The sequence below is a fragment of the Mesoplodon bidens genome, assembly GCF_964165515.1.
Source record: "Mesoplodon bidens genome assembly, chromosome: 2".
NCBI classification, from domain to species: Eukaryota; Metazoa; Chordata; class Mammalia; order Artiodactyla; family Ziphiidae; genus Mesoplodon; species Mesoplodon bidens.
In genome coordinates, this window is record NC_138177.1 from 60,765,973 (window position 1) to 60,790,918 (window position 24,946).

Sequence of the window (24,946 nt, forward strand, 5' to 3'; positions counted from 1 at the left end):
GACCATCTGTCTTCCTCATGCCACATACTAAGTACATAGCACAGTGACTAGCTTGTAGGACGCAGTCAATAAGTATTTTATCAATTGAACTGAAATAACTTTTTGATGTTTTCTGCAATGTACATGTACTGTTGTTACTTTCATAATGGGAGAAATTTTATAAAGGTTTTAAGTAAACATACTGTTGATGCTTTTACTGATTCAGACTTCTGACAATGTTTTTTTTTTTTCTTGGCAGAGGCACAGGAGAAAGAGGAAGACTGCACAAGTGCTCTATAGTTTTGCATCCTCAGCACCAAGCCTAGCATGTAGCACATACTAGGTACCTAATAAATATGTACTGCAAAGAATAAAGTTAAATTAAAAAACACTTTCCAAAGAATTATTTATAAGGAAAATAAGGCTTAAAGTTTTGAAGGTATTTTTATTAGAAACATTAAAAAATCATATACAATAACTAAATAATCTTGTTTTTGTTAAAAAAAATGAATTTTTTGCTCCTCAAGCAAGGAACATACCTTTAGAAATTTAAGTTCCTTTAGCAATGACTACATGTTTGTGTGTGTGTGTGTGTGTTGCGCTTAGCAATGCTGTGGGAATATAGTAATGTAAATATTAATAGATTGCCTTAATGATCTAAATATACAAGTTTATATGTCATTACAAACCTGGAATGTTTATCTTTAAAATAAATTGTTATATTTTGAAAACTATGCAACAAACTTTTTAAAAAAATAAAGATCTAGGCTTAAACAACATCCTGAGAACTATCACTGCAATCTGAGACTTTAAATTCAATTACATTTTTTTCCTGCAAATACTGTCTACACAAACTTTAGTCACTCCTTTTGTAATAGCGAAATATCAGTTAACAGAGAATAACAAAATATGCTCAATATGGGTCAATAATTGCAATGATTACATTCATTATCATAATATTGATTGAGCTTGGAACCTGAGTACCCTAAAGACAACTAATTAGTTAAGCAATGAGACATGGTAGTCTGTGCAATAATGCTGATTAACACATCCCTTAGGTTTACAAAAAGACCTAAGATGAAAAGAATGTCTCTAGCTCACATACAAGAAAACTAGTCAACAATACAGCCTTAGTCCATTTAGGATGTTATAACAGATTACCACAGACTGGTGGATTATAAACCACAGAAATTTATTTCCCACAATTCTGGAGGCTGGGAAGTCCAAGATCAATGCACTTGCAGATCGGGTACCTGCTTCCTGGCTCACAGACAGCTGTCTTTTCACAGTGTACTCACAATGGGGAAGGAGCAACTGAACTCTCTGAGGTGTCCCTTATAAGGGCACTAATTCCATTCAGGAGGGCTCCACCTTCATGACCTAATCACTAGAAGGCCCCACCCTCCAAATGCCATCACACTAGGGATTAGGTTTCCACATATGAGTTTAGGGTGGACATAAAGATTCAGTCTGTAGCAAATACTATACTACACAATTGGAAAGGTATCAGTTATACAATAAAACAAATGTTTAAACATGTACTTTTATAGGATCAAATAAAAGTACACTTTTAATAGGTAATTCATATTAGATCATATTAGATCATGTCTATCCTCTTCTCATGCTGAACTCAGTTTCTATGCATTTCACACAGAAAAATTAATGTAAAGTAATGTAAATTTACATTTAGTTTTTGAAGAAAGTTTCTTCCAGAAAGGATAGTGATAAAATGCCATATTTTAATAAATAGTTCAAAATTACATTTCTTAAAATACAAATTAAACCCTTAGTATGCTTCAGGAGAATTGAAAGGGATCTAAGGTCAGATGGCTGGACTCTGAAACAGTTGTTTGTTTATAAATTTCCAGCTAAATACCTCAAGCCTTATTTCTCTATTTCTTGCCCTCTTCTTACAAGTCTGAAAATGTAAAAAGAATTCTCGATCTAACTAGGTGCCTGATACCGGAAAAAGTAGCCTGTAAGCTGGCAATTTTTTTTTTAACATCTTTATTGGAGTATAGTTGCTTTACATTGGTGTGTTAGTTTCTGCTTTATAACAAAGTGAGTCAGCTATACATATACATATATCCCCATATCTCCTCCCTCTTGTGTCTCCCTCCCACCCTCCCTATCCCACCCCTCTAGGTGGTCACAAAGCACCGAGCTGATCTCCCTGTGCTGTGTAGCTGCTTCCCACTAGCTATCTAATTTTTAAATAATTAATGCAAGGCATGAAAAGTTAAGGAAATTTTCTGGGATCAAGAGTCACCTAATGAAAATACTTCATAATATGGTAAGTACAAAAATAGTTCCTTTAAAATTTTTTTAAATTTTATTTCCATAATTAAAATAATTTACATTAAAGTATTTTGACTCTACTAACAAGATTAAAAAAGAGATTGCTCAGTTCTACCACATTAAATATTAATAGATTTTTCATTTGGAGAATAAAATATACTTTTAAAAGAGTAAAAATTCTCAAGGTAATTATTTTAAAATATTTAAATCTATTAGGATATAATGTGAAATATTTGGGCTATTTATGAAATATATTCAATACCAACACAATAAAAATAATAAACACTATAATTTTTGAGCATTAAGACATTACATTCTAACAACAATCACAAAAGCTACAAAATGCTATCTCTATATTATATTATAGATAATTAAATATAATAAATATAAGTTATTATTACTATCACAATAGGCACTATTTTTGAGTACTGCTACTTGTTGGGCACTATACTAAGGAAGTTACATGCATTATTTATTTATTTATTATATTATTTAATCCTCAGAATAATGTTATAAAATAGGTACAATGATTATCTCTATCATACAGATGAGAAAACTAAGATTTAGGCATATTACGAAGCTTGCCTAGCATCACATAGCTCTAAGAGGTAGAGTTGAGATTCAAACTTAGGTCTCTGGTATCTAGAGCATATCTATTTATTATTCTAAGTACAGTTTCTATTAACTTGAGACAATAAATGTATAAATTATTCAATTAAGAAGAAATTTCATTCATAAGTCTCCTTTATAATTGCATAATATGAACTGCATGAGAGAAAGAACCTTGTATAGAGTACAGTTGCCTTCTCAGGGTCTAGAACTAGATAGGAATTCAACAATATTAGGCAAATTAATTTTAAAAATTAGATGAAATAAATTCCTGGAAACACACAACCAAAGGTCACTCAAGAAGAAATAGATAAAATGCATGCCTCCATAAATATATTTTTAAAATTTCACTTCATTGTTAAAAACCTTCCTACAAAGAAAACTCTTGGTCTCAAAATTTCACTGGTGAATTCTACCAGAAAATAGAAGAAGCAATGCTGCCTGACTCATTTTAAGAGGTTAGCATTACCCTGAATCCAAACCCAGAGACATTGCTCAGGGTAGGGAAGAGAAGGGACCCTACAGAATGATATTTCTAGTGAACAAAGATTTAAAATTCTTAACAAAATTTTAGCAAACTGGGTTCAACAACATACCAAAAGGATAATACAACATAACTAAGTGGGATTTATCTAAGAAATGCAATGTTGTTCTAACATTAAAAAACCAAACAATGAAATTCAAGATATCAACAGAATAAAGAAGAAAAACCACATGATCATCCCAACAGATACAAAAAAAATAATTTGACAAAATTTTACATCCTATAATGATTTATAAAAAAAAAGAAAGAAAAAGCTTAGCAAAATGGGAACAGAAAGGAACTTCTTCAACTTGTTAAAGGGTATCTATGAAAAACCTACAGCTAACAACATTCTTAATGGTGAAAAGTAAAAATGCTTTTGCCTTAAGATCCAGTATAAGGCAAGGGTGCCTGCTCTTACGTTGCTATTTAACATTGCTCTGAAGGTCTTAGAAAATCTACTGAGACTGAAAAAGAGGAAGTAAAACTGTCTTTGCTCCCATATGATGTGATCATCTACAAAGAGAATCTCAACATACTTAAGAACAAACAAACAAATAGACAAACCGAGCAAGGATGCAGGATTCAAGGCTAATAAGTAAATATCAACTGCATTTCTATACGCAAACAATTAAGATGTGAAACTTCAAACAAATCATTTATAATTAAAAAAAATAAGATAAATAAGGATAAATTTAACAAAAAATGTTCAAGACTTGTACACTAAAAACTACATAATACTGTTGAAAGAATTAAAGAAGATCTAAATAATTGGAAAAATATACCATGTTCATGGATCAGGAGACAATATTGTTAACATGTCAATTCTCCCCAAATTGATCAACAGATTACACTATCAGTTAAAGTCCAGTAGACCTTCATGTAGCAATCAACAAGCTTATTCTATAATTTACATGAAAATATTAGGGTTGCCAAGACACTTTTTAAAAAGAAGAGCAAAACTGGAAGACTTGAACTGCCTCATTTCAATACTTACTCTAAAGCAAAAGTATTAAAGACAGTGAGGTATAAGTATAAGGATGGATGGATATAGATCAATACACAGAGTCGAGTCCAGAAACATCCCACACATATATATGGTCAATTGATTTTTGACAAAGGTGTCAGGGTAATTCAATGTGAAAAAAACAGTCTTTTCAACAAATATGCTGGAAAAATTAAATATCCAGTTACAAAAAAAAAATGAACCTTGACTCCAGCACCATAAACAAAAATTAACTTGAAATGGACTGTAGACCTAAATATAAGTCCAAAAAACTATTAACACTTCTAGAAGAAAACATAGGAGAAAATCTTAACACACTTGGGTTAGGAAAAGATGTTTTAAATTAAACCCCAAATGCATAAACCACAAGAGAAAAACACTTATAAACTGTATTTCCTCTAATTTAAAAGTTTTGTCCTTAAAAAGACACTTGTAAGAAAGCATATCAGTGGTTGCGATGACAGGAGGTGATGGTAGGAATTGACTGTAAAGGGGCGTGAGAGACTTGTTTGGGTGATAGAACTGTTCTATATCATGACTGTGGTGATGGTAAACTACACATTTGTCAAAACTCCCTGAATTGTACACTTAAAAGTGGTGAAGTTTACTGAATGTAAATTACATACGAACAAGATGACTTTTAAAAAACGGATTTAAACAAAAATATACACAGGAAAAAAATTCCCCACTAAAAAATGAAAAGGCAGAATACAGACTGGGAGAAAATATTTGCAAAACATATATGATAAATTACTTGTGTCTAGAATATATAAATAAGTCTGATTACTCAATATTAAGAATACAAACAACCCAATCAAAACATGGACCAAAGATTTTAACAGATACTTCAGTAAAGAAGACATAACATGGCAAATCAGCACAGGAAAACATGTTCAATATCATTAATCATTCAGGAAATTCAAGCTAAAACTATAAGATACACATCAACTAGAAGGGGTAAAATTAAGACAGACTAACCATGCCAAGTGTGGTGATGATGATAAGTAACATCCTAGAAATGCAAAATGGTACAATTTGGCAGTTTCTTATGAGTTGAACATACCAAATAACACAGAAATTGTACTCCTAGATATTTACCCAAGATAACTGAAACTATACACCCACACAAAGATTTGTACTGGATTATTCACAAGAAAGTTTTTCATAATAGCCCCAAACTGCAAGAACACCAAATGTCTATCTACTAGAGATTATATAAACACATTGTAATACATCCATCCATATAATAAAGCCATAAAAAGAAATAAGCTACTGATATATGCAACAATATTGATGAATATTAAAAGTATCATGTTAAGATGCAGAACACAAATGACTATATACTGTGTTTTGGGATTAGAGTTTTTAACATTTAAATATTGTTTTGTTACATTTCATGTTTTGTTTTGTTTTGTTTTCTTCAGGGTCACAAATTACACATATATTGTGCCTTCTGTTTTCACTTTCTTGAAATGTTCACTCTGGGGTAATCCAACCTTTATGCAAGAAGTTTGACTACCCTGAAATTGCCATCCTGTGCCATAACCACATGGAGAGAAATTGTGAAAACAGATAAATGCCTGGGCAGCTCCTGCACTTCCAGTCACTTCATCTGATATTCTAGATATTAAAGTAAGCGTCTTAGATGTTGAGGCTAGTCAAGTCTTTGGATTATTACTTTAGATGCAGAGATATATTGGCTAAATGAATTTTGGGAAACTAGCCTTGAAATATTATAAAAGTATATACTAAAAACATTCCCGAATTTATTTTGCCTTTAGGTGGTAATGTGAATATTATAATGCATCCTTCTTGTCTTGAGGCTTTTTCCAAAAGCTTTGGGTGAAAACAATAGAATTCTGATAAAACCTATGTAATATATTAATAACTAAAGTAGTAAAGAAGTTAGCTTGTCAGACTCTTGACAACAGATATTCATATATCTATAAAGTTAGTAAAATTTAAAAAATCATCACTATGAATATGAAATGATACTTTTAATTTAAAAATCACCCAAGTCACACCTCCACAAATTAGTAAGTAGAACTAGAATGCTGACTGTCGGCACTTCTGTCTCATGTGAATTTAAAATGAGATAATTGAAGACAAAATGCCAGCCAGATAATGAGAATCTGAAATAAGTATGAGAGGATCTCAAGATTGGCATGAAACTGGAAGTCATATGCAAAAAGAAAATGAATTTTATCAAAGGGCTTACTATAGAGTGTACAATGAGCTAAAATGTGGACAAGAATAGTAAATAACGGAAAGTGTTAGGTTCAGTTGTACCCACCTAAAGAATATAGAAGAATGTGAAAAATTTATCAGATGAGTAACATTTCTTTCTAATGATTTTCCTTTCCCCACTAATGAATCTCTTAACCTCCAGGAGATTTCAGCCTGGAGAGGGATTTATACAGATTTGGTTTACAGGCCTGAAAGAAATAAGGCTATGAGTAAGATTTTGGGAAAGAGTCCTAAGTAGAGACATTCTAAATCAAACTAAACACCTTAGTCAGTTTTCAGTTTACTTTTCCTCCCCACAATATTTTTCTACTTCTCATATGAATTTGATAATACTTAAGCTACAAAAAGAGAGTGGCTTGGATATGTCAGCAGCAGTGTGATTGGTCACATTATTAGAGTACTTTTATAGTCTCCAGTTGCTGATTTACTGCATACCAAAGGTTGCACTGAACTTTCATAACCTTGTTCTACTGAGCTCCAAACCAATGCTTGTATATTCTATACTATAGCCAAGGTACATACCTTGCATCATGCCAGAAAAAAAGAAGAATCCATGGTACTCTGCTTAGGAACTAGTAGTAGATATCAAATCCAATGAATTCAGTTGCTATCTTTCAGTTGTATATCTTTACTATACTCTTACACTTAATATACTTTCCTTAACTTTTAAGGCTTCTCTTGTCTGGCTCCTTCTATCCAGGATCCTCCTTAGGCTTCTCTCATCACCAACATGTCTGATGTTGGTATCTTCAGGCACCATTCTTAGCCATTTATTTTTCTAACTACATACTATTCTCACACTGGACATTTCTTCCCTACCTTCGTTTCAGCATTGCTGCTGAAGCCTATTTGTATCTCTGACCTGACTCTCCCACTTCCTTCAGATCCCCACGAGGTAACTCACATACAGGATGATCAACTCAGAACTCATTCCTTTTACTGTGTTTCCTGATTTTACAAACAGCCCAGTATCCACACAATTCCCCAAGCGGCAAATAGGAAACTGTGTGATGTTTCCCTTTCTCTCCATTTAGTCATTAAATCCTGGAAATTCTAGTACCTAAACACCATTCAGAATTTGATTCCTTCTCACTAATACTGGCTCAATTAACAACCTTATCACTTTTATGATCAGATTATCAAAACCTTCCAACTTCAGTAGCTTCTAAGTAGTTTCCTTGTATCCAATTGTGTCTTTTCCAATACAAGCCTCATACCACCACCAAAGTCTTCTTTGTAAAGATTTCATACAGAAGTCCTTCCATGATGCTTCACTGACTTCAGGATAAAATCTAAATTACTTGGGAGAGATCTGTCCTAACATGACCCTACCTACCTGGTTAGATTCTTCTGGCTTTTCTCTGCAGGACTCTATGCATCATCCATACTGTGCTACATCTGGGGAGATGGGGGAGAGCTTGCATGAGCTCCATCACACTCTAAACATTCTATTTTCTCTGTGTAGGAATGCTCTCCCTCTCATCCTTATTTATGTAACTTACAGTTACATTCAAGACTTAGCTTAGCAACTACTTTAAGAAGTGTTTCCTACCCTGGCATTCTCCCCCTTCCTCCTCTCTCTTCCTTTTGGATTGATTCAAATAGGCATTCTCTGTATCCCACAGCAACCAGTGTTTTCATAGCAATAATGACACTGCATATGTATATTTTCTTGTCTGTCTCTCTAATTAGATACTCATCTTCTAAAGTAAAGTACCATATTTTCCTTATTTCTACATCCTCTGAGGTCCAGCTCATAGTAGTTACTCATTAAATATTTAATAGGCAAATGGACTATAATGGAGTGGGTTCTAAAGTTAACACATAGATTATGAGGTATAACCAAAATCATCCTTGGAAATTCCTTCGGAAGGTACTACGCTGAAGACCAATATACTGTCTCAATATAGTTAAGCTCAGCACAGTTTTTCCTCTAGCATTGAAATAATATAGTTTCTTTAGATGAACACCTCTACTTACAAAGCACTTAATGACAATGTTTTATAAAAACTATGTATTTTTAAGCAATAGAATTTATAGCCCATGAAACTCTAAGGATGACAAGTAGAAACTGACGTGGAATAAAAGAATAGCAAATTTCTCTCTCATCTTGAGGTCACTCTGAATATACTCAGGGAGCAGAATGGCAGAATCACCATTTCCTTCTTCCCTTCCCTTCCACTCTCCTTCCTCCCCTCCCTCTCTCCCTCCTTCCCTCCTTCCTTCCTATCTATCTATGTGATCTCTTGCTGAGACTATTTCTTTGAATTCATATAAATTAAATAAAATTATGATATGACTCCATTGTACTGATACGCTTATAAGCAGCCACTGTTGATTTTTCACAACCAGTATTTCTCTCATAATCTACTTCCACCAAGATTATGTAGTGCTTTAAACAATATTGGCAAATATAGGGATAATAACAAGCATGGCCATGAGCATGCTAAACTCTTGTGCAGTCTATCAGGCTGAAAGAAGTCCAGATAGTCACAAAAATGTGAAGAAAGTATAAAAAAAGAAATGTCTCAGCTGTTGATCTTATGTTTCAAAATAAACATTCCAGAACATAGGCTAAAAGAATACTATTGCTAATTAAAAATCAATAGACAATAAATATGAATTGAGTGAAAACTGAGCTAGTTATAATTAACTTCAATGGGTCCACTAAAGAAGCCTATCTCTGGGCAAATACTGGGTAGAAAGAGATTTGAGGATGCTGTCATTTGGGTGAGTACTATCAATTTACCAGAGCTTACTTTTCAACAGGCTAGTATTCTCTGCTCAAGTTTGCTAGATACTACACAGACATTCCACATTTGGGAAACTCATGGTGTATCAATAAGTGTTGGTATGGATTGTTTGTATGAATTTGTAGATTTCTGTACTTTACTTCTCTCTACTTCAATCTTATCTTAAAAACGTAAGTTCTACGTTTACTAGTTTTTCTACAGCAATTGAGTTTTCTGCATTTCTAGAAAGCATCCCTGAGCAGAATAATGGAATGGTGAACCTAAAGCAAAACCAAAATAAAATAAGTCACCATAAGCATATACTGAATATAGATTTCCTTCTCAGATAAATTAAATAGGTGAAATAATCCCATCGCTAAAGAAAACCATCTGGCTAGTCTGAAAATCTGCTTTTGTGTAAAAAAAAATTTTTTTTAACAGTCATCAATTGATTAATCGCCGAAGTACTCTAGGTTTAGAATAAAAGTGCAGGTGCCACCTAGCTCCCTCTACTAAGCTTCTAGGCAGCTTCCCTTCATCCCACCATCCAAAATTCTTTTCTTTCCTGTGAAGTCCCATGGTCCTTAATCTATGCTTCTGATACAAGTGATAAGTATCACTTTACACTTAGTATAAATTTTGTACCTAATCTTCCCCACTAGATCATAAACTCTTTGAGGGTAAAAGTTATGTTTAATTGAGATTTGTATGCCCCACAGTATCTACCAGCGTGCCCTGCTCATACTCAATAAATATGTACTTTATAAATACACTCAAAGATACTTCCTCCTGAAAAAAACATTTTCAGCTTTTTTTCTAAAGTAAACTATATACCATATTACTTTCTATTTTTCTTCCTATTTCTCAGCAGTTCCTAGTTTACCACTTTTGCTAACTTCTTTCATCCCTGTTCCCTGAGGGAATCTGTTCATCTATTCACTTATTTACTCATTCAAAACATCTAATAAATATTTGAAGGTGCCAGGGTTAGACCAGTAAGTCCCTTAGGGATCTCTGAGCCTAGTAGGAAAGATAGACAAATAAATACGTAATTATAAAACAATGTGCTAATTTTTGTAATAGATGCAAACACATGATACTGTCCAAGAGTACTTCTGCAATTTAAGAGTGCTTCTCCAAGTTTTTGCCTGCAGTTTAGCATTCCCCTCATACTATTCTCTCCCCTGGTCATCCATCCATCCATCCTGCCATCCATCTGCCTGCCTATTTTCCATCCTTCAATTTTAATACACAAAATACAAAAGCTGCACAAGAATAAATAAGTGAAAAATAAGTCGTCCTCCCATCTTCTCCCCAGTGACCCAGTTTGCCTTCCCAAAGGTAAGCAATAATGTCCAGTACATAATTCCAGAGATATTCAATGTATACACAGATATATATATACACATATATATGGTCTTACTTTAACCCAATAGAAGCATACTTTATATTCTGTCTGCACCTTGTTTTTTTTAATTTCATAACATATCTTAGAAATTGAATTGTCTCAGCCCATATTGGGCTACCTCATTCTTTTCAATAGATATAAAGTATTTCACTGCATGGATGTAACACTGATTAAGCAGTCTCCTTACTGAATGCTCATTTAAGGTACTACGATAGAGCAATGAATATATTTATCCACATATTATTCTGTGGTATATTTGTTGAGTATGTTTGTAGGATAAATTCCTGGAAATGAAATTGCTGGGTCCCAGAATACGTGCTTTTTAAATTTTGATAGATACTAACATAGAAGTTTCACCAATTTCATTTCCCACAAAATAGGAAATATCCACTTCCATAACTTAAATTACAGTCTTTATGGGAATGGCTCCCAAATCTGTATCCATATTCGGACCCTTTATTTATTCTCTGTGATATCTCCACATATGTTTTTCTTAGAACCTTAGGAAAAAGCTTTTCAAACCCAAATTTATAATTTTACCCTTAACACATTCTTCATAAACTCACTGTACATATTAATTTTCCTGATCCCAACCAAAAGTCACTTTTTATATGTCTTTTTTAAAAAATAAATTTATTAATTTTATTTATTTAGTTTTGGCTGTGTTGGGTCTTTGCTGCTGCACGTGGGCTTTCTCTAGTTGCGGCGAGCCAGGGCTACTCTTCGTTGCGGTGCACATGCTTCTTATTGAGATGGCTTCTCTTGTTGCACAGCATGGGCTCTAGGCACATAAGCTTCAATAGTTGTGGCACGAGGGCTCAGTAGTTGTGGCTCACGGGCTCTAGAGCGCAGGCTCAGTAGCTGTGGTGCACAGGCTTAGTTGCTCTGCGGAATGTGGGATCTTCCTGGAACAGGGTTTGAACCCGTGTCCCCTACATTGGCAGGTGGATTCTTAACCACTGCACCAACAGAGAAGTCCCATGCCTGGGCTATTATAATCTAACTACTCAACTTCTTCCTCTGGGCTTGCCTACCAGTGATTCTGCTCATATCATCCTCTCCACCTGAAATATCCTCTCAAATCAGTTTCCTTGATGAAATCTCATTAAGCCTACCCTAAATGCTAGATCATCCATAACACATTTTTTAAATGAATTTATTAATACTTAGGTCTTTCACTATATAATAATATACTTATAAGATAAATTAAAAGCTCTTTCACTATATATTCTAATTTATAATACAGTTATAAGATAAATTATAAACTCTTAACACATTTGGACAAACTCACACTGCCAAGGCACTCAAAATGTGTTTACCAAATGAATGAATGATTTTTTTGCAATGGACTAATTCCTCTAAGTCAGATAATTCTACAGGGGAAAATATTGTATAAGGGATATTTTCTTCTTCCTTCCTTCCCTCCTTCCTTCTTTCCTTCCTCCCTCCCTCCCTCTCTCCCTCTCTTTCCCTCCCTTCTTTGTTTCTTTCTTTTCCTCCCTCCCTCCCCCTCTCTTTTCTTCCATTCCTCCTTCCCTCTCTTCCTTCCCTCCTTTCGGATAATAAGACTATTTTAAGGTCTGTGAGATACAAGCCCCTATTTAATAATTAAATTTATTTCAGAACACTCACAATGTGAAATATTTCCAGTTAACTAGTGCAGTTAATTACATTTTTCCCTCGCATTGATTTTGATCAAATATAGGGAGGAGAAAGGATAAAGAATAAAGCAATAGGTGAAATACACTACTAAAATGATTGAATTTCCCTTCAAAACTACAAAATTCCTTAAAAATCCCTTACATACAGTCAAAGTTACTCTAACTACTATGTAGAAGAAGAGAGAACTCAACCACAATGTGCCTATGGCCTATTGTTAAACTGAGTTTAAAATGTGCAAAATAATTTTTTATAAGTTTCACAAAACTTGAGGAAGAACTATGTAAAGCATTATAAACCCTCTATTTCTGGTTTTCAAAATTAAAAACCATGATTTTAAAAATCATATCTGTAGTAAAATTTTTTGCATTTAAAAAATTTAGAAAAAAGAATATGATTAAACTTTCCTATACATAAAAGTCATTGTAAAAAATAAATGATCCTTATATTTCATTAGAAAATTATTTAGCTCCCATTTACTAAAATAGTAGAAAGAGCTATACAAATCCCTATCAAGAAGTAGAGAACTATTACATTATAACTTGTATTGTAGATAAGTTTTAAAAAATAACAATACTACCATGCAAATGCAAGTGCTGGTTATACTTCTTGACTCACCTCTCCCCCATTAACATATTCCATCACAAAACACAAACGGTCTTTTGTCTGGAAGGAATATTTCAAGGACTTGAAATGAAAAAGAAAAAATGTTATATTATAATCCTACATTCTTACAACGGTATCAAAAAGAGAATACTTAGAAACAGTAAGCATGATTGATAAAATGAATTGTTCTTGTTCCTTAAGAGTGTATTTATTCCCTTAAGAATGCTTAAATAAAAGTTTATGAGAAATATAAAACAAATTTTGTGAAGATCAACAATGAGTATTATTTGGGGAAAAATTAGAATTATGATTTTTAATAAAAATAAACTTAGTAATTGTTATGAGCACTTCTCAATCTACTATGTCATCTACTTGAAACTGTATTGGTCCCCAAAGTCCTTATCCATGAGACCTTAAAAGTAAGGCCTACAAATTACTTCAGGGAAAGTCTTAGGAGTACAGTTATACTTGGGATTCTAACATAGTTTCAGTATCACTTCTTGCATAGAGGTCGCATAACATGACCCAATCCAATAGAGAAGTTTCAGATAATTTTATAGGTTATAAAGATATTAAAACTTTAGAGCCAACTATCTTAATACGCTGAACTATAAACTCACAACAATGTAACAAAGTAAGTCTATGTATCTGGTGATACCTCTGAAGAAACCTACATAATAATCCTAAATCTTTAAAAGTTTCTCCTTTTGAAAGTCTGCTATTTTTAATCTTAATACACTTCATTGGAACCAGGAACATACAGAAACTTTGCAAATTATGGCTCTATTACAAGCAATCTAAATGGGACTAAAAAAAAATCAGTCTGTTTCAAAATAACTAATTTATATGTATTTAAGTCACAGTTTATACTTTATCTAATAAAGAAGATGTACCATGACTCATCCTATTTTTAATTTAAATGCTACCTTTAAATTTAAATTTATTTTTAAGTGTATTTGCTCTACTTTTTTAAGGCAGTGAGAGTTATGGGAAGAAAAAAAAACTCAAAAAACTCATGGGTATATAATGAGAGGACTACAAATGCATGCATATTGTAAACTTAATCCATACATTCTAATAATTTCCCCAAAACTGACTTATCTACAAAGAAAATGTCATACCTAAATAAATGTTATTTAAAATGTTATTTTTCATAGCTTAGTTGCTATAATAAAACTTCCCTAAATATAAAATGTTATGATTATAACATCTTTCCTCTAGGCACTTACTGTTAAAAAGGGATGTCTAGTGTTCTTTAATACTCTGCTTTCAGTTAAAGTGTGTGCCACTTCATCCTACAAAAGAAAAAGGCAAACCTTTAATAAATGTTCTGAGCACAAATAATATAAAAATTTTTGCTATTTCTCTAAGACCAGAAAAGGTAAACACAGACACAGAAAAAAATTTTAAAACACATGCTCCGTTTATTGCTAAGCTTCTCTTCCACCAAAAAAAAAAAAAAATCAAATCAAATTAGTGATTTAAATCAGATGGCTATAATGTATAAACTCACATAAATTCAGTCATACTTAAAGTATAGCAATAATGATATAATAATCAGCAAAAATTATCAGGGACACAGAAAATGAAATAGTAAGCCTTTCCCCTTGAAGAGAATGCCTTATCAGTTAACAGCTAGGCATGGAGTAGTTAATATTTCCATGTTTGTATTACATTGTATTCAGGGGGATTTAGAGGATATATTTCATTAAAGATCATAGATTTTGTTGTACGTCTTCTACCTAAAAGAAAAATCAGTTATTGAAAAGGGGGACACAGTACCTGTATAAGATTTAATTCTAAATTATACATTTTAGAAATAAAAACAGAGTATAAAAGCTGTATATTTTTGCTTGTGGCTTTTTTAGCATGTTTTTTTTTTTAAAAAAAGGTCACAGCCTATTCTAGGTGACACTTTTTAAATCTGCATATATTTCAAACCAAAAATACACTAAGAGTGTATTTCCCCAATCTTGTACATAAATTTCATCTTGACATCAAAAGTGAACTAGGAAAGATTTCCTCAACATATGGAGAACTGGAAAAATGTTTCATATTTTAAAAATAACACTATCTTAAAGAATGAAAGGAAAGGAAGACAACTGCTGAAACTAACACAGCATCTCTGGTCTCTGCTGCTGCCAAGATCCTGAACAAGGCCCTTACAGGATCAATTTCTTAATATTGCTGGCAAATCGCAGTTAGGTTATAAGTAAGACAAGGGAACATTAGGACACTGCATTATATTTATTATTTTTATAAAAGCATCTGACCTTAGTTAGACTTAAGAGATAAATGAGCAATAGACTGATCAAAGATGCTAAAATCCAAAAGCCATTCCAAGAGGGTGAGACCAATTCTGTCTGAACAGAAAGTAAAGTGTAATGACATAGTATTTAAAACCAGCGAAATAAAGTATGGGTAAGAAAGCATTCCAGTCTTATTTGTTTAATAAGAACCAGGCTTAAGTGCTCAAACAGTATGAAAGCCTCTGTCATATCATACTATAACTTCTAAAGTAATTAGAGTAATACCAAACATCTTAATACAAAATAAATAAGAAGCAGAAATGACACCATAACTAATTTCTGTGCCAACAGTGCCTAGCATAATGATTAGCATACAGTAGGTACTTATTAAATGTTTGTTGAACTTAGCTGTTTATCATAGGAATGAATTCCAAGATGTCAAATGTGTGGGACTTCACTCATCCAATCATTTATTCCTTCAATATATATGAAACAAATATATTCTGGGTATTTTTCTACCCATTGAAGACAGGGAAACTAAACAACACAGACCAAAGTCCTGCCCTCATGGAGATTTCATTCCAGTTAGTCAGATGGTGGTCAGTATTAATGGAAAAAACAAAGAAAAGAAGGGGAGGGCTTCCCTGGTGGCGCAGTGGTTGAGAGTCCACCTGCCGATGCAGGGGACACGGGTTCGTGCCCCGGTCCGGGAAGATCCCACATGCTGAGGAGCGGCTGGGCCCGTAAGCCATGGCCACTGAGCCCGCACATCCAGAGCCTGTGCTCCACAACGGGAGAGGCCACAACAGTGAGAGGCCCGCGTACCGCAAAAAAAAAAAAAAGAAGAGAAGGGGATACTGTAGTTTATGGGAATCATATAATGAATGTAAAATACAAGATTAAGGATTATACAAGTGGCTATTTTGAGATACAGAACGGAATTCAATGATTAAAAAACAAAATCCTCGATATGCATTTACTTAATGTTAAGACAGTGCAAGTATAAAGTGGTTTAAAAAAAAGACATGATTCTTTTGCTCATGGAGTTCACATGCTAGTGGAGAAGACAAAACAAATTGGTAAATATCCAATTTAAGAAATAATTATGAATTCTGATAAGTGATCTGATTTTTCTTAAGGGAAAATTGGGGTATCTACTATAGTAAATGGATAATGAAGGAAAATCCATGCTACTGGAAGATCATAGGTTGGGTAATGTGATGGTGTAGGAGATGGAGGCTCAGAGGCACACAGCTGATTTCTGTTTTTCAGTTTGCTCAGTCTCCTCTGAGAAGGACAGCAAAAACAGGAGGGATCAATCAAGAGACAACTGCAGTACAAGAGTGAAATGAGGATGGCTTGGATGACAGTAACAGCAGGAATAAGAAAAAATGTTTGAAGTATTTTTGAGATATAAAATTAATAGTAAAAAAACTAACAGCTATATGCTCCCAACAAGACGGTAAAGCAGAAGAAATATTTCTTTATATGCAGTAAGAAAGAGATTCACAGAAGACATAATATTTACCTATTATACTTCAGGATTTTAAGTGATTTGAGGCAGTAAACTAGGAAAAGACTTAAAGAAAGGTAAGTATATGAAACCAGAAAAGATATTCTAGTACTTCAGAAAACATTTCTGGCAGATATTTCATTCTATTTTGTTGAAACAAACTCATTATATGTAACAGTTGTTTTTCTAAATCACTTAGTAAGTTTCATGAAAGATTATATTTTTTCTAAATTCTATGATCTGCCTAATCACATTAAAGGAGCCAAGTAAAGATGTAGGTAGGCAAAAGCTAAAACAATATTTCTTTGTTGTAAGAATGAAACCAGAATTAATACCATGTACATATCTTTCATGTATTAAAATGTATTTTCTACCATATTTTTACATCTGATCATATTAGAATTTCCCCCTTAATGCAAATTTAATGGTACAATATTTCACATACTAATTAGTTTCTGCTATGAAGATAAGGTATGCACAAGCTAAAAAGTAAACACAGATGTCAATAATTTTTAATTACAGTTAAAAGCAATATGTCAAAACAAAAAGTTATAAATAACAGCGATAAAGCTTAGTGGTTAAAACAATATGATGCTTTTAAAAAAATCCATTTGTTGATCATGATTACAAATGAAGAGTGCTTCGGTATATAATGTAAGTATAATGTTTTTATGAAAAAGCTTCTGAAATATAGCTTCATGTATATTCATCCATGGTAAAATACTAAACAGTAAAATTTAAAATTTAATTTCTTTCATAGAAAGACGTTTACAGAGAATGGAATTTTTTTTTTTTTTTTTTTTTTTTGCAGTACACGGGCCTCTCACTGTTGTGGCCTCTCCCGTTGCGGAGCACAGGCCCCGGACGCACAGGCTCAGCAGCCATGGCTCACGGGCCCAGCCGCTCCGCGGCATGTGGGATCTTCCTGGATGGAGGCACGAACCCGTGTCCCCTGCATCGGCAGGTGGACTCTCAACCACTGCGCCACTGGGGAAGCCCGGGTGTCATCTCCTTTAATCCTTGTAGTAACTTAGCGGGTTTGGTTTGACTATTCCCATTTTATATGAGGCAATCAAGGTTCACAGAAGTTAAGGTTCTGTGAGCAAGGTTCACCAGCTCAAGTTGCAGGTGAAAAGGTCAATATTGATCCCATCTAAGTCCAACATCAATGGTCATTTCCACTTCACCACACTGTCTCCCATATTCAAAAACCTTGGTAGCAACTTAACTAGGTACTTTAACTCTGTTCACATTATTTTCTCCATTTTGACCACAAGACTATAATGATTGACTTTTATCAGAAGCTGGTTGAAATCAAGATACATCATATCTAAAGCATCTTTTTTTTTTTTAATCCAGAGCTATAAATGACACTCAGAGGAGGAGACGTAGCAGGTGGGGAAGCAGGGAGAAGAGGGGAGAAGTTTTTACCTTGGCACCTTTATTCTTAATTAAACCACAATGACTACAAGTGATCATTATTTACTTGTTCTGTTTTGACAAGCCATATGTCAGCAATCTATACTTTTTTCTTCCATAGGAAAGATGTCATATTATCAAGCTCTAAATTTTGGGGTTGTAACTTCCCCCTCTTTGGAAAACTTGAGCAACGGCCCAGATGCAGACTTCTAATACTTCCACTCTCCAGCTCTCACACTTTCTCCTCACCGTTCCTTCATTTCTACTGCTATTACCTTTTTGAAGATCTTTTTCATCTTGATGGAAAAAACGAAAGCACAATTGTTCCCTGATGTCTATGAATAATATATCACCTTTATCAAATGTTGTTATTTGATAATTTATTCTTGATGCTCTTGTTCCAAATATCGGGCTGGCCAAAAAGTTTGCTTGGGTTTTTCATGTGATGTTACCGAAAACCCGAACAAACTTTTTGGCCAAACCAATGTTACTTGGATGGAGGGCTACATGAACTTCTTTGACTTCAATCATAACATAATCTTTAGCACCTAGTCCCTCTTAAATTGTAGAACATGCTGCTTGTCTATATTGCCCTTCACTACATTCCCTTTTTTCCTTCTGCCTCTTCCAATTCCCAGTATTGGAATAAATCAATCTCTACTTTCTCACTTTTATTGATATATTCCACATCTCAAGGGGAATAAAATCACAAACAGACTGACTAGCACCATTATAATGCCCTCTCTAATCTCAGCTGAATCTTCTTAGGATTCTTTAACTCATCCCTACCAAGGTCATTCTTCCATTCCTCAGTATGAATGTTTCCAAACTTTCCCAGGCCTCCTACCAGGCCTGGTATGTATGATGAAATGTACACACAACCCCACAAGGTTACCTTACCTAGTTAAACTACTGAGCTGAGATTGGCACCGAAGTCTACCTGACTTTCATTAACTCCAGGAGATTTTCATTAAGTTGTCTTTCTTTATCTCAACCTCACTCCCACAGTTTCAAAGTGTAATCCTACTTCCTACTCAAAATAGAGGTCATTAACCTCTTCCCTTCATAGGTACACTCATACTCTTGGTGACTTCAGACTATGACCCTAAATACAGTCTATATGATGATCATGGACTTCCACATTTGTGTCTCAAATGCAGGCTTCTTCCCTAAACTCCAGAAATGCTTATTTGACATGGATGTCTAATAGATGCCTTTAACTTGGGTGTCTAACAGAAATACCAAATTTGACATGTCCAAACCTAATTTCTAATTTCCCATGAAAAGGCTTGTTTCTCCACAGAAAAAAAATCATCCCATTGCTGCAAATGGCAACAGCATCCTTCCAGTTGCTCAGGCCAAAAACCTGGCAATGATCCTCAACTCCTTACTTTCTCTTATACCCTACATTCAATCTGTCAGGCAATCCTGATGGTTCTTCATCAAAATATACCCCGGATTGATTATGTCTTACCACCTCCACTGCTAATACCCTAATGTAAGCCACTATATCAATTATCTGGATTATTGCCATTAACTCCTAACAAACTCCCTGCTTCCAACCCACAGTCTATTCTCAACACTGCAGCCAAAGTGATGATATTAAAATAAAAATTATATCATGTCACTATACTGCCTAAAAATTTCCAATGGCTTCCCACTACACTGAGTAAAAACCAATATCCTTACAACATCTGCCACTACCCTAAACAACCCTTCACTACTCTTACTCTACACAAGCCATGCTAGACTAGATTCCTAGCTATTTTAAAAATATGCTGCTTCCTCGGTGCTTTTTTGATTGTGATTTCCTCTGCCTGGAATATTCTTCCTCCCAAATACCTGAAGTCTTCCTCCCAAATACCTTGCTTCCTCATTTCCTTCAAATGTTCACTGAAATTTCACTTTCTCAGTGAGGTCTTCTGTGATCATTCTATTTAAAACTACAAAACCCACAAAAATCACAAACACTACTATTCCTTGTTTCCCTACCCTACTTAATTTTTCTCCATGGTATGTATTAATTTCTTACATACTATGATTTACTCATTTGTCATGTGTCTGTTTCCTGACTAAAATGTAATTTCCAAAGGGGAGGAATTTTGGTCAGTTTTATTCATTCACATATTCCCATTGCCTAGGGCAGTAACTAGTAAATAATTAGGTGTTCAATTTATATTTGTTGAAAGAAAGAATGAATGAATCAGTAAATAGTGAATGATAACCCTAGGAATGATGCTAAAGAATGATAGAATCGGGCTTCCCTGGTGGCGCAGTGGTTGAGAGTCCACCTGCCGATGCAGGGGACATGGGTTTGTGCCCCGGTTTGGGAAGATCCCACATGCCATGGAGCGGCTAGACCCGTGAGTCATGGCCGCTGAACCTGCGCATCTGGAGCCTGTGCTCCACAATGGGAGAGGCCACAACAGTGAGAGGCCCACATACCGCAAAAAAAAAAAAAAAAAAAAAAAAGAATGATAGAATCTTCACGACTGCAAGAAGCAAATCCAGAACACAAATCAAATGAAATCATACCTCCGATAGCACAATGACAAATGATGAAGATGTAGCAGATCAAAGCAAATACATTCATTATCTGCTTCCTACAGTAAACCACAATCATTTGCACAATAGATAATACAGAGGTTCATGAGAATCTGAAAGAATGGATCAAAGAAGCTGGCAGATGATAAGAATTTCTGGTTAGGGGCCAGCACTTAATAACTTAAAAGCCAAGGAAAGAGAAATGTCAGTAGTCAAGTCAAAGCACTGGTTTGATATTTTAATAGGTGCATGTGTAGGGAAGAATGAACTCAGAAGGCCTGGATTGCTCAAACCCTGTACACTCACAAAGAAAGTGATTCTCAGGACTGTCCCTTGGCTAGTTCTTGGGAAATAAGCTCTGATCCCTTAGAATATTCTACCTGGTAAGAGCATTTTTGCATGCCAGAGATCTTGGGCCACATGACACCAGTTTGACTAGACAGTTCATGCAAACAACAGGAAGAATGATGAATGCTGTGTGCCTGATTTTGCTCAGTGTGGCTAGGGAAACCACACAGGTGTTGCTTGCCTACATGACTCACTTAAAATAAAAATCCGGGAAACCAAGGCTTGGGTGAGTTTCCTGGGTTGACAACGCTTTGCACATGTTGTCACACATTGTTACTGGGGGAATTAAGTGCATCCATGTGACTTTACTGGGAGAGGACACCTGAAAGGTTTCTCCTGGCCTTTGTCCCATATGACTTTCCTTTTGTTGATTTTAATCTGTATGTTATCACTACAATAAGCCATAACCACTAGTATATCAGCTTTCCTAGATCTGTGATTCCTAATGAAATATTAAGCCTGAGAGTGGTCTTAGGGACCACTGACATTTAGCACCAGAAGTAGGACTTGTTAGGAGTGACGTCAACAAGATGGAGGGCTAGGAGGTCCCAATATTAGGTTATCCTACAAAAACAACAAACAACTACAAACTCATGAAAACAGCTTTTGAAAAGCTCTGGACTACAATGAAATCAGCAGAAAGCAATGAAGCAGCATAAACCCTGTAAAGTTTTTAAAAACGAGGATGGCTGCCAGAAAAGTATAGGAAGCATTTTTCCTGTGACATCCCATCCCCTAGACCAGGGCAGTTAGGCACCAAAAAAGACGGCCTCAGAGGGATTTCCCCCTATGGGGAAAATAAGAGCAAGAGAACTCCAACAAGCTTCACTGCCATGCTTGTTTGCAGCTTTCACTACTGAGGATTCCCACAGTCTTCACCAACACTGACTGAACTCAGCTAACAGAGCTACCAAAAGTCCACACCACTGCAGCTCCTCTCTGGGGCAGGAGCTGTTGCTGCGGATGACACATGGCCCCAGGGACCCTAGTTGCTGCTGTGTCTGGCTCCCTGGATCTCAGGATGCCACAAAATCTAGCCATCCACAAAGCCAAGCTGCTGCTGCTCTGAGCCCTACCACTGAGTCCTAATCAGGGCTTTGACTTGCCATACGAGGGCTACTACTCTGTCTCCTGCCTTCCATGTCCCACTTTAGGGCTCTACCATGCCACAACCAGGGCCATGGCTGCTCTGCTTGTGTTCCACTCCCAGGATCCAGTTGCAGCTTTGACCTGCCATAAATGGGGCTGTGCCACTGCTCTGTACCCTGCCACTGGGTCCCAAGTTGTAGCTTTGACCAGTCATAACTTGGGCTGCAATACCACTGCTCTGCACCCTACCCCTGGGTCCTAAGACAGGACTTTCACCTGTCATAAGGAGCCACTCTGCTGCTGCTCTGCACCCTGCCCCTAGGGTTCCGACACACAGCTTTAATGGGCCATTACCAAGCAATGTTGCCACTGTTCTGCAACCACGCCTGGGTCCTAAATTGTGGCTTTGATCTGCCATCATCAGGCTGTGCTGCTGCAACTCTGTTCCCTGTCCCTGGGTTTCTGTCACCATTTGACCTGCCATTACAGGGCCACATGCTGCTGCTCAGCACACCGTCCTTGGGGTTCCAAGTCAGAGCTCTGACCCAACATAACTGGGGCAGTTGGTGCTACAGCTGCTCTGTACCCTGCCCCCCGGGTTGAAAGTCAGGGCTTTGACCTGCTCATCAGTAGATTGTGCTATTGGAGCTCTGCAACCGCCCCCAGAGTTCTAAGTTGCTGCTATGACCCAACATTACTGGGGCCCATCTGTTACTGTTCTGCAACTGCCCCCTGGGTCCTAGGCCATGGTTATGACTTGCCATTGCTGAGGCCAAGAAGTTGCTGCTATAAAACTGAACCCTGAGGCCAGAGTCAGGTATCTGACCCACCATCTATAAGAAGTACACTACTGTACTCTGGCTCTGGGTCCCAAGCCACTACTGAACCCTGTCGTCCCAGGAATACTGCTGCTACTGCATCCCCCTTTACCCCAGGGCCTGAGTCACTGTGCTGATTCCCAGGAACCCAGACCCCAGTTCCATTGGAAGTTTTTACGTGCCTGCACCTCAGAAACCAGTGCCACTGCTACTGCAAGTGTACCTGTGCCCCCACGACTCAGGTGTTGTGGTAGCTCTGTGCACACCAGGTCCCAGGATACCAGCTCCACTGATGCCCCAAGTGTCAGCACACCAGACCTGCCATCAAGAGGGATTCCCTTGGCTTGAATTTTGACAGGCAAAAAAGAATAGTAGGATCCTTGCAGCTTTTGCCACCACTGCCACCCACATCTTCTAAAAGAAGATGTCACAATCTACGCTGATGTTGATCTCAGCTGACAGAGCTGCATGGAAAGGACTTTAGTGTGCCCTCCCTGGAACCAGGGACACTGCACCCTACCCAGCTGGCATATTCACAGTCATCTTTAGGTGATAATCTTTCCCCAGTGAAGCTAGTCTTAAAAAGCTGAAAAAGGCAACTGCTTCCTTGAATGCACGATTATCAACTCAAAGACATTAGAAACATGAAGAAGCAAGAAAAGCATGACACCACCAAAGGTACACAAGAATTTTCCAACAACAAAACCAAAGAAATGGATTTGAGTTACATGAAAAAGAATTCAAAGTGTTTAAGGAAGCTTAGCAAGATTCAAGTGAACACAGAGAGACAGCTAAATGAACTCAGAAGAACAATACATGAACAAAACAAGAAGTTTGACAAACTAGTAGAAATGATAAAAAAAAGAACCAATCAGAAATTCCAGAGCTGGAGAATACAAAGAATGAAATGAAAAGTGCAATAGAGAAATTCAACAGTAGGCTCAATAAGGCAAAAAAAAAAACCAATGTGTGAACTTAAACACAGATCCCTTGACATCTTCCAGTCAAAGAAAAAGATGTAAGAATGAAAGAGTAAAGAAAGCCTCTGTGACTTATGGGATACCACAAAATGAAACAATATTCAAATTATAGAAATCCAGAAAAGGAAGGGACAAAGGAACACAAAATATATTTAAAGAAACAAGGGCTTAAAACTTCTCTAAGCTGGAGAGAGATATGGACACCCAGGTACACAAAGCCCAAAGCTCCCCAAACAGATTCAATCAAAAGAGATCTTTACCAAGATACACTGTAAACAAGCTCTCAAAAAATCTAAGACAAAGAGAGAAATTTGAAAGCAGCAAGAGGAAATGTATTCATTATATACAAAGAAACTCCAATAAAGCTATCAGCATATTTTTCAACAGAAATCATGCAGGCCAGGAGAAAGTGAGATGATATATTCAAAGTGCTCAAAGAAAAAAAGAACTATCAACTTAGAACACATTACCCAGCAACCCTGTCCTTTAAAAATGAAGGAAAGATAAAGACTTGCCCAGAAAAACAAATGTTGAGGAAATTTATCAGTAGACGGCTTTACATAAAATGTTAAAGGGAGTTCTTTAAGCTGAAATGAAAAGATATTAATCAGTAACATAAAAACATATAACCGTATAAAATTCACTGGTAAAGGTAATTATACAAATCTGAAACACTCTAAAACTGCAGTGGCAGTGTGTAAGTCACTTTGATCTCTAGCATACAAGTTAAAAGACAAAGCATTTAAAATAATTATAGCTACAATATTTTGTTAATGTACACAGAATATAAAAAATATAAATTGGGACATCAATAACATAAAATGTTGGGCAGGAAGTAAATGTGTAGGACTTTTAAAACCAATTGAAGTTAAAATGTTATCAACTTAAAATAGACTGCTATGACTATAATATGTATTAT

General features: G+C 35.7%; 1 protein-coding gene across 4 annotated transcripts in view; it reads right to left on the reverse strand.

Annotated features, from left to right (window-relative positions):
- AKT3 (AKT serine/threonine kinase 3) overlaps positions 1 to 24,946 on the reverse strand; it is a 379,096-nt gene that overhangs the window by 112,594 nt on the left and 241,556 nt on the right. For all 4 annotated transcript variants that reach the window (XM_081216479.1, XM_081216481.1, XM_081216480.1 and 1 more), the window contains exons 6-7: positions 14,297 to 14,362; positions 13,080 to 13,148 (exon numbers count right to left, since the gene is read on the reverse strand). In XM_081216479.1, the coding sequence (XP_081072605.1) occupies positions 13,080 to 13,148; positions 14,297 to 14,362 (135 nt within the window). The remainder of the gene's footprint in view (positions 1 to 13,079; positions 13,149 to 14,296; positions 14,363 to 24,946) is intronic.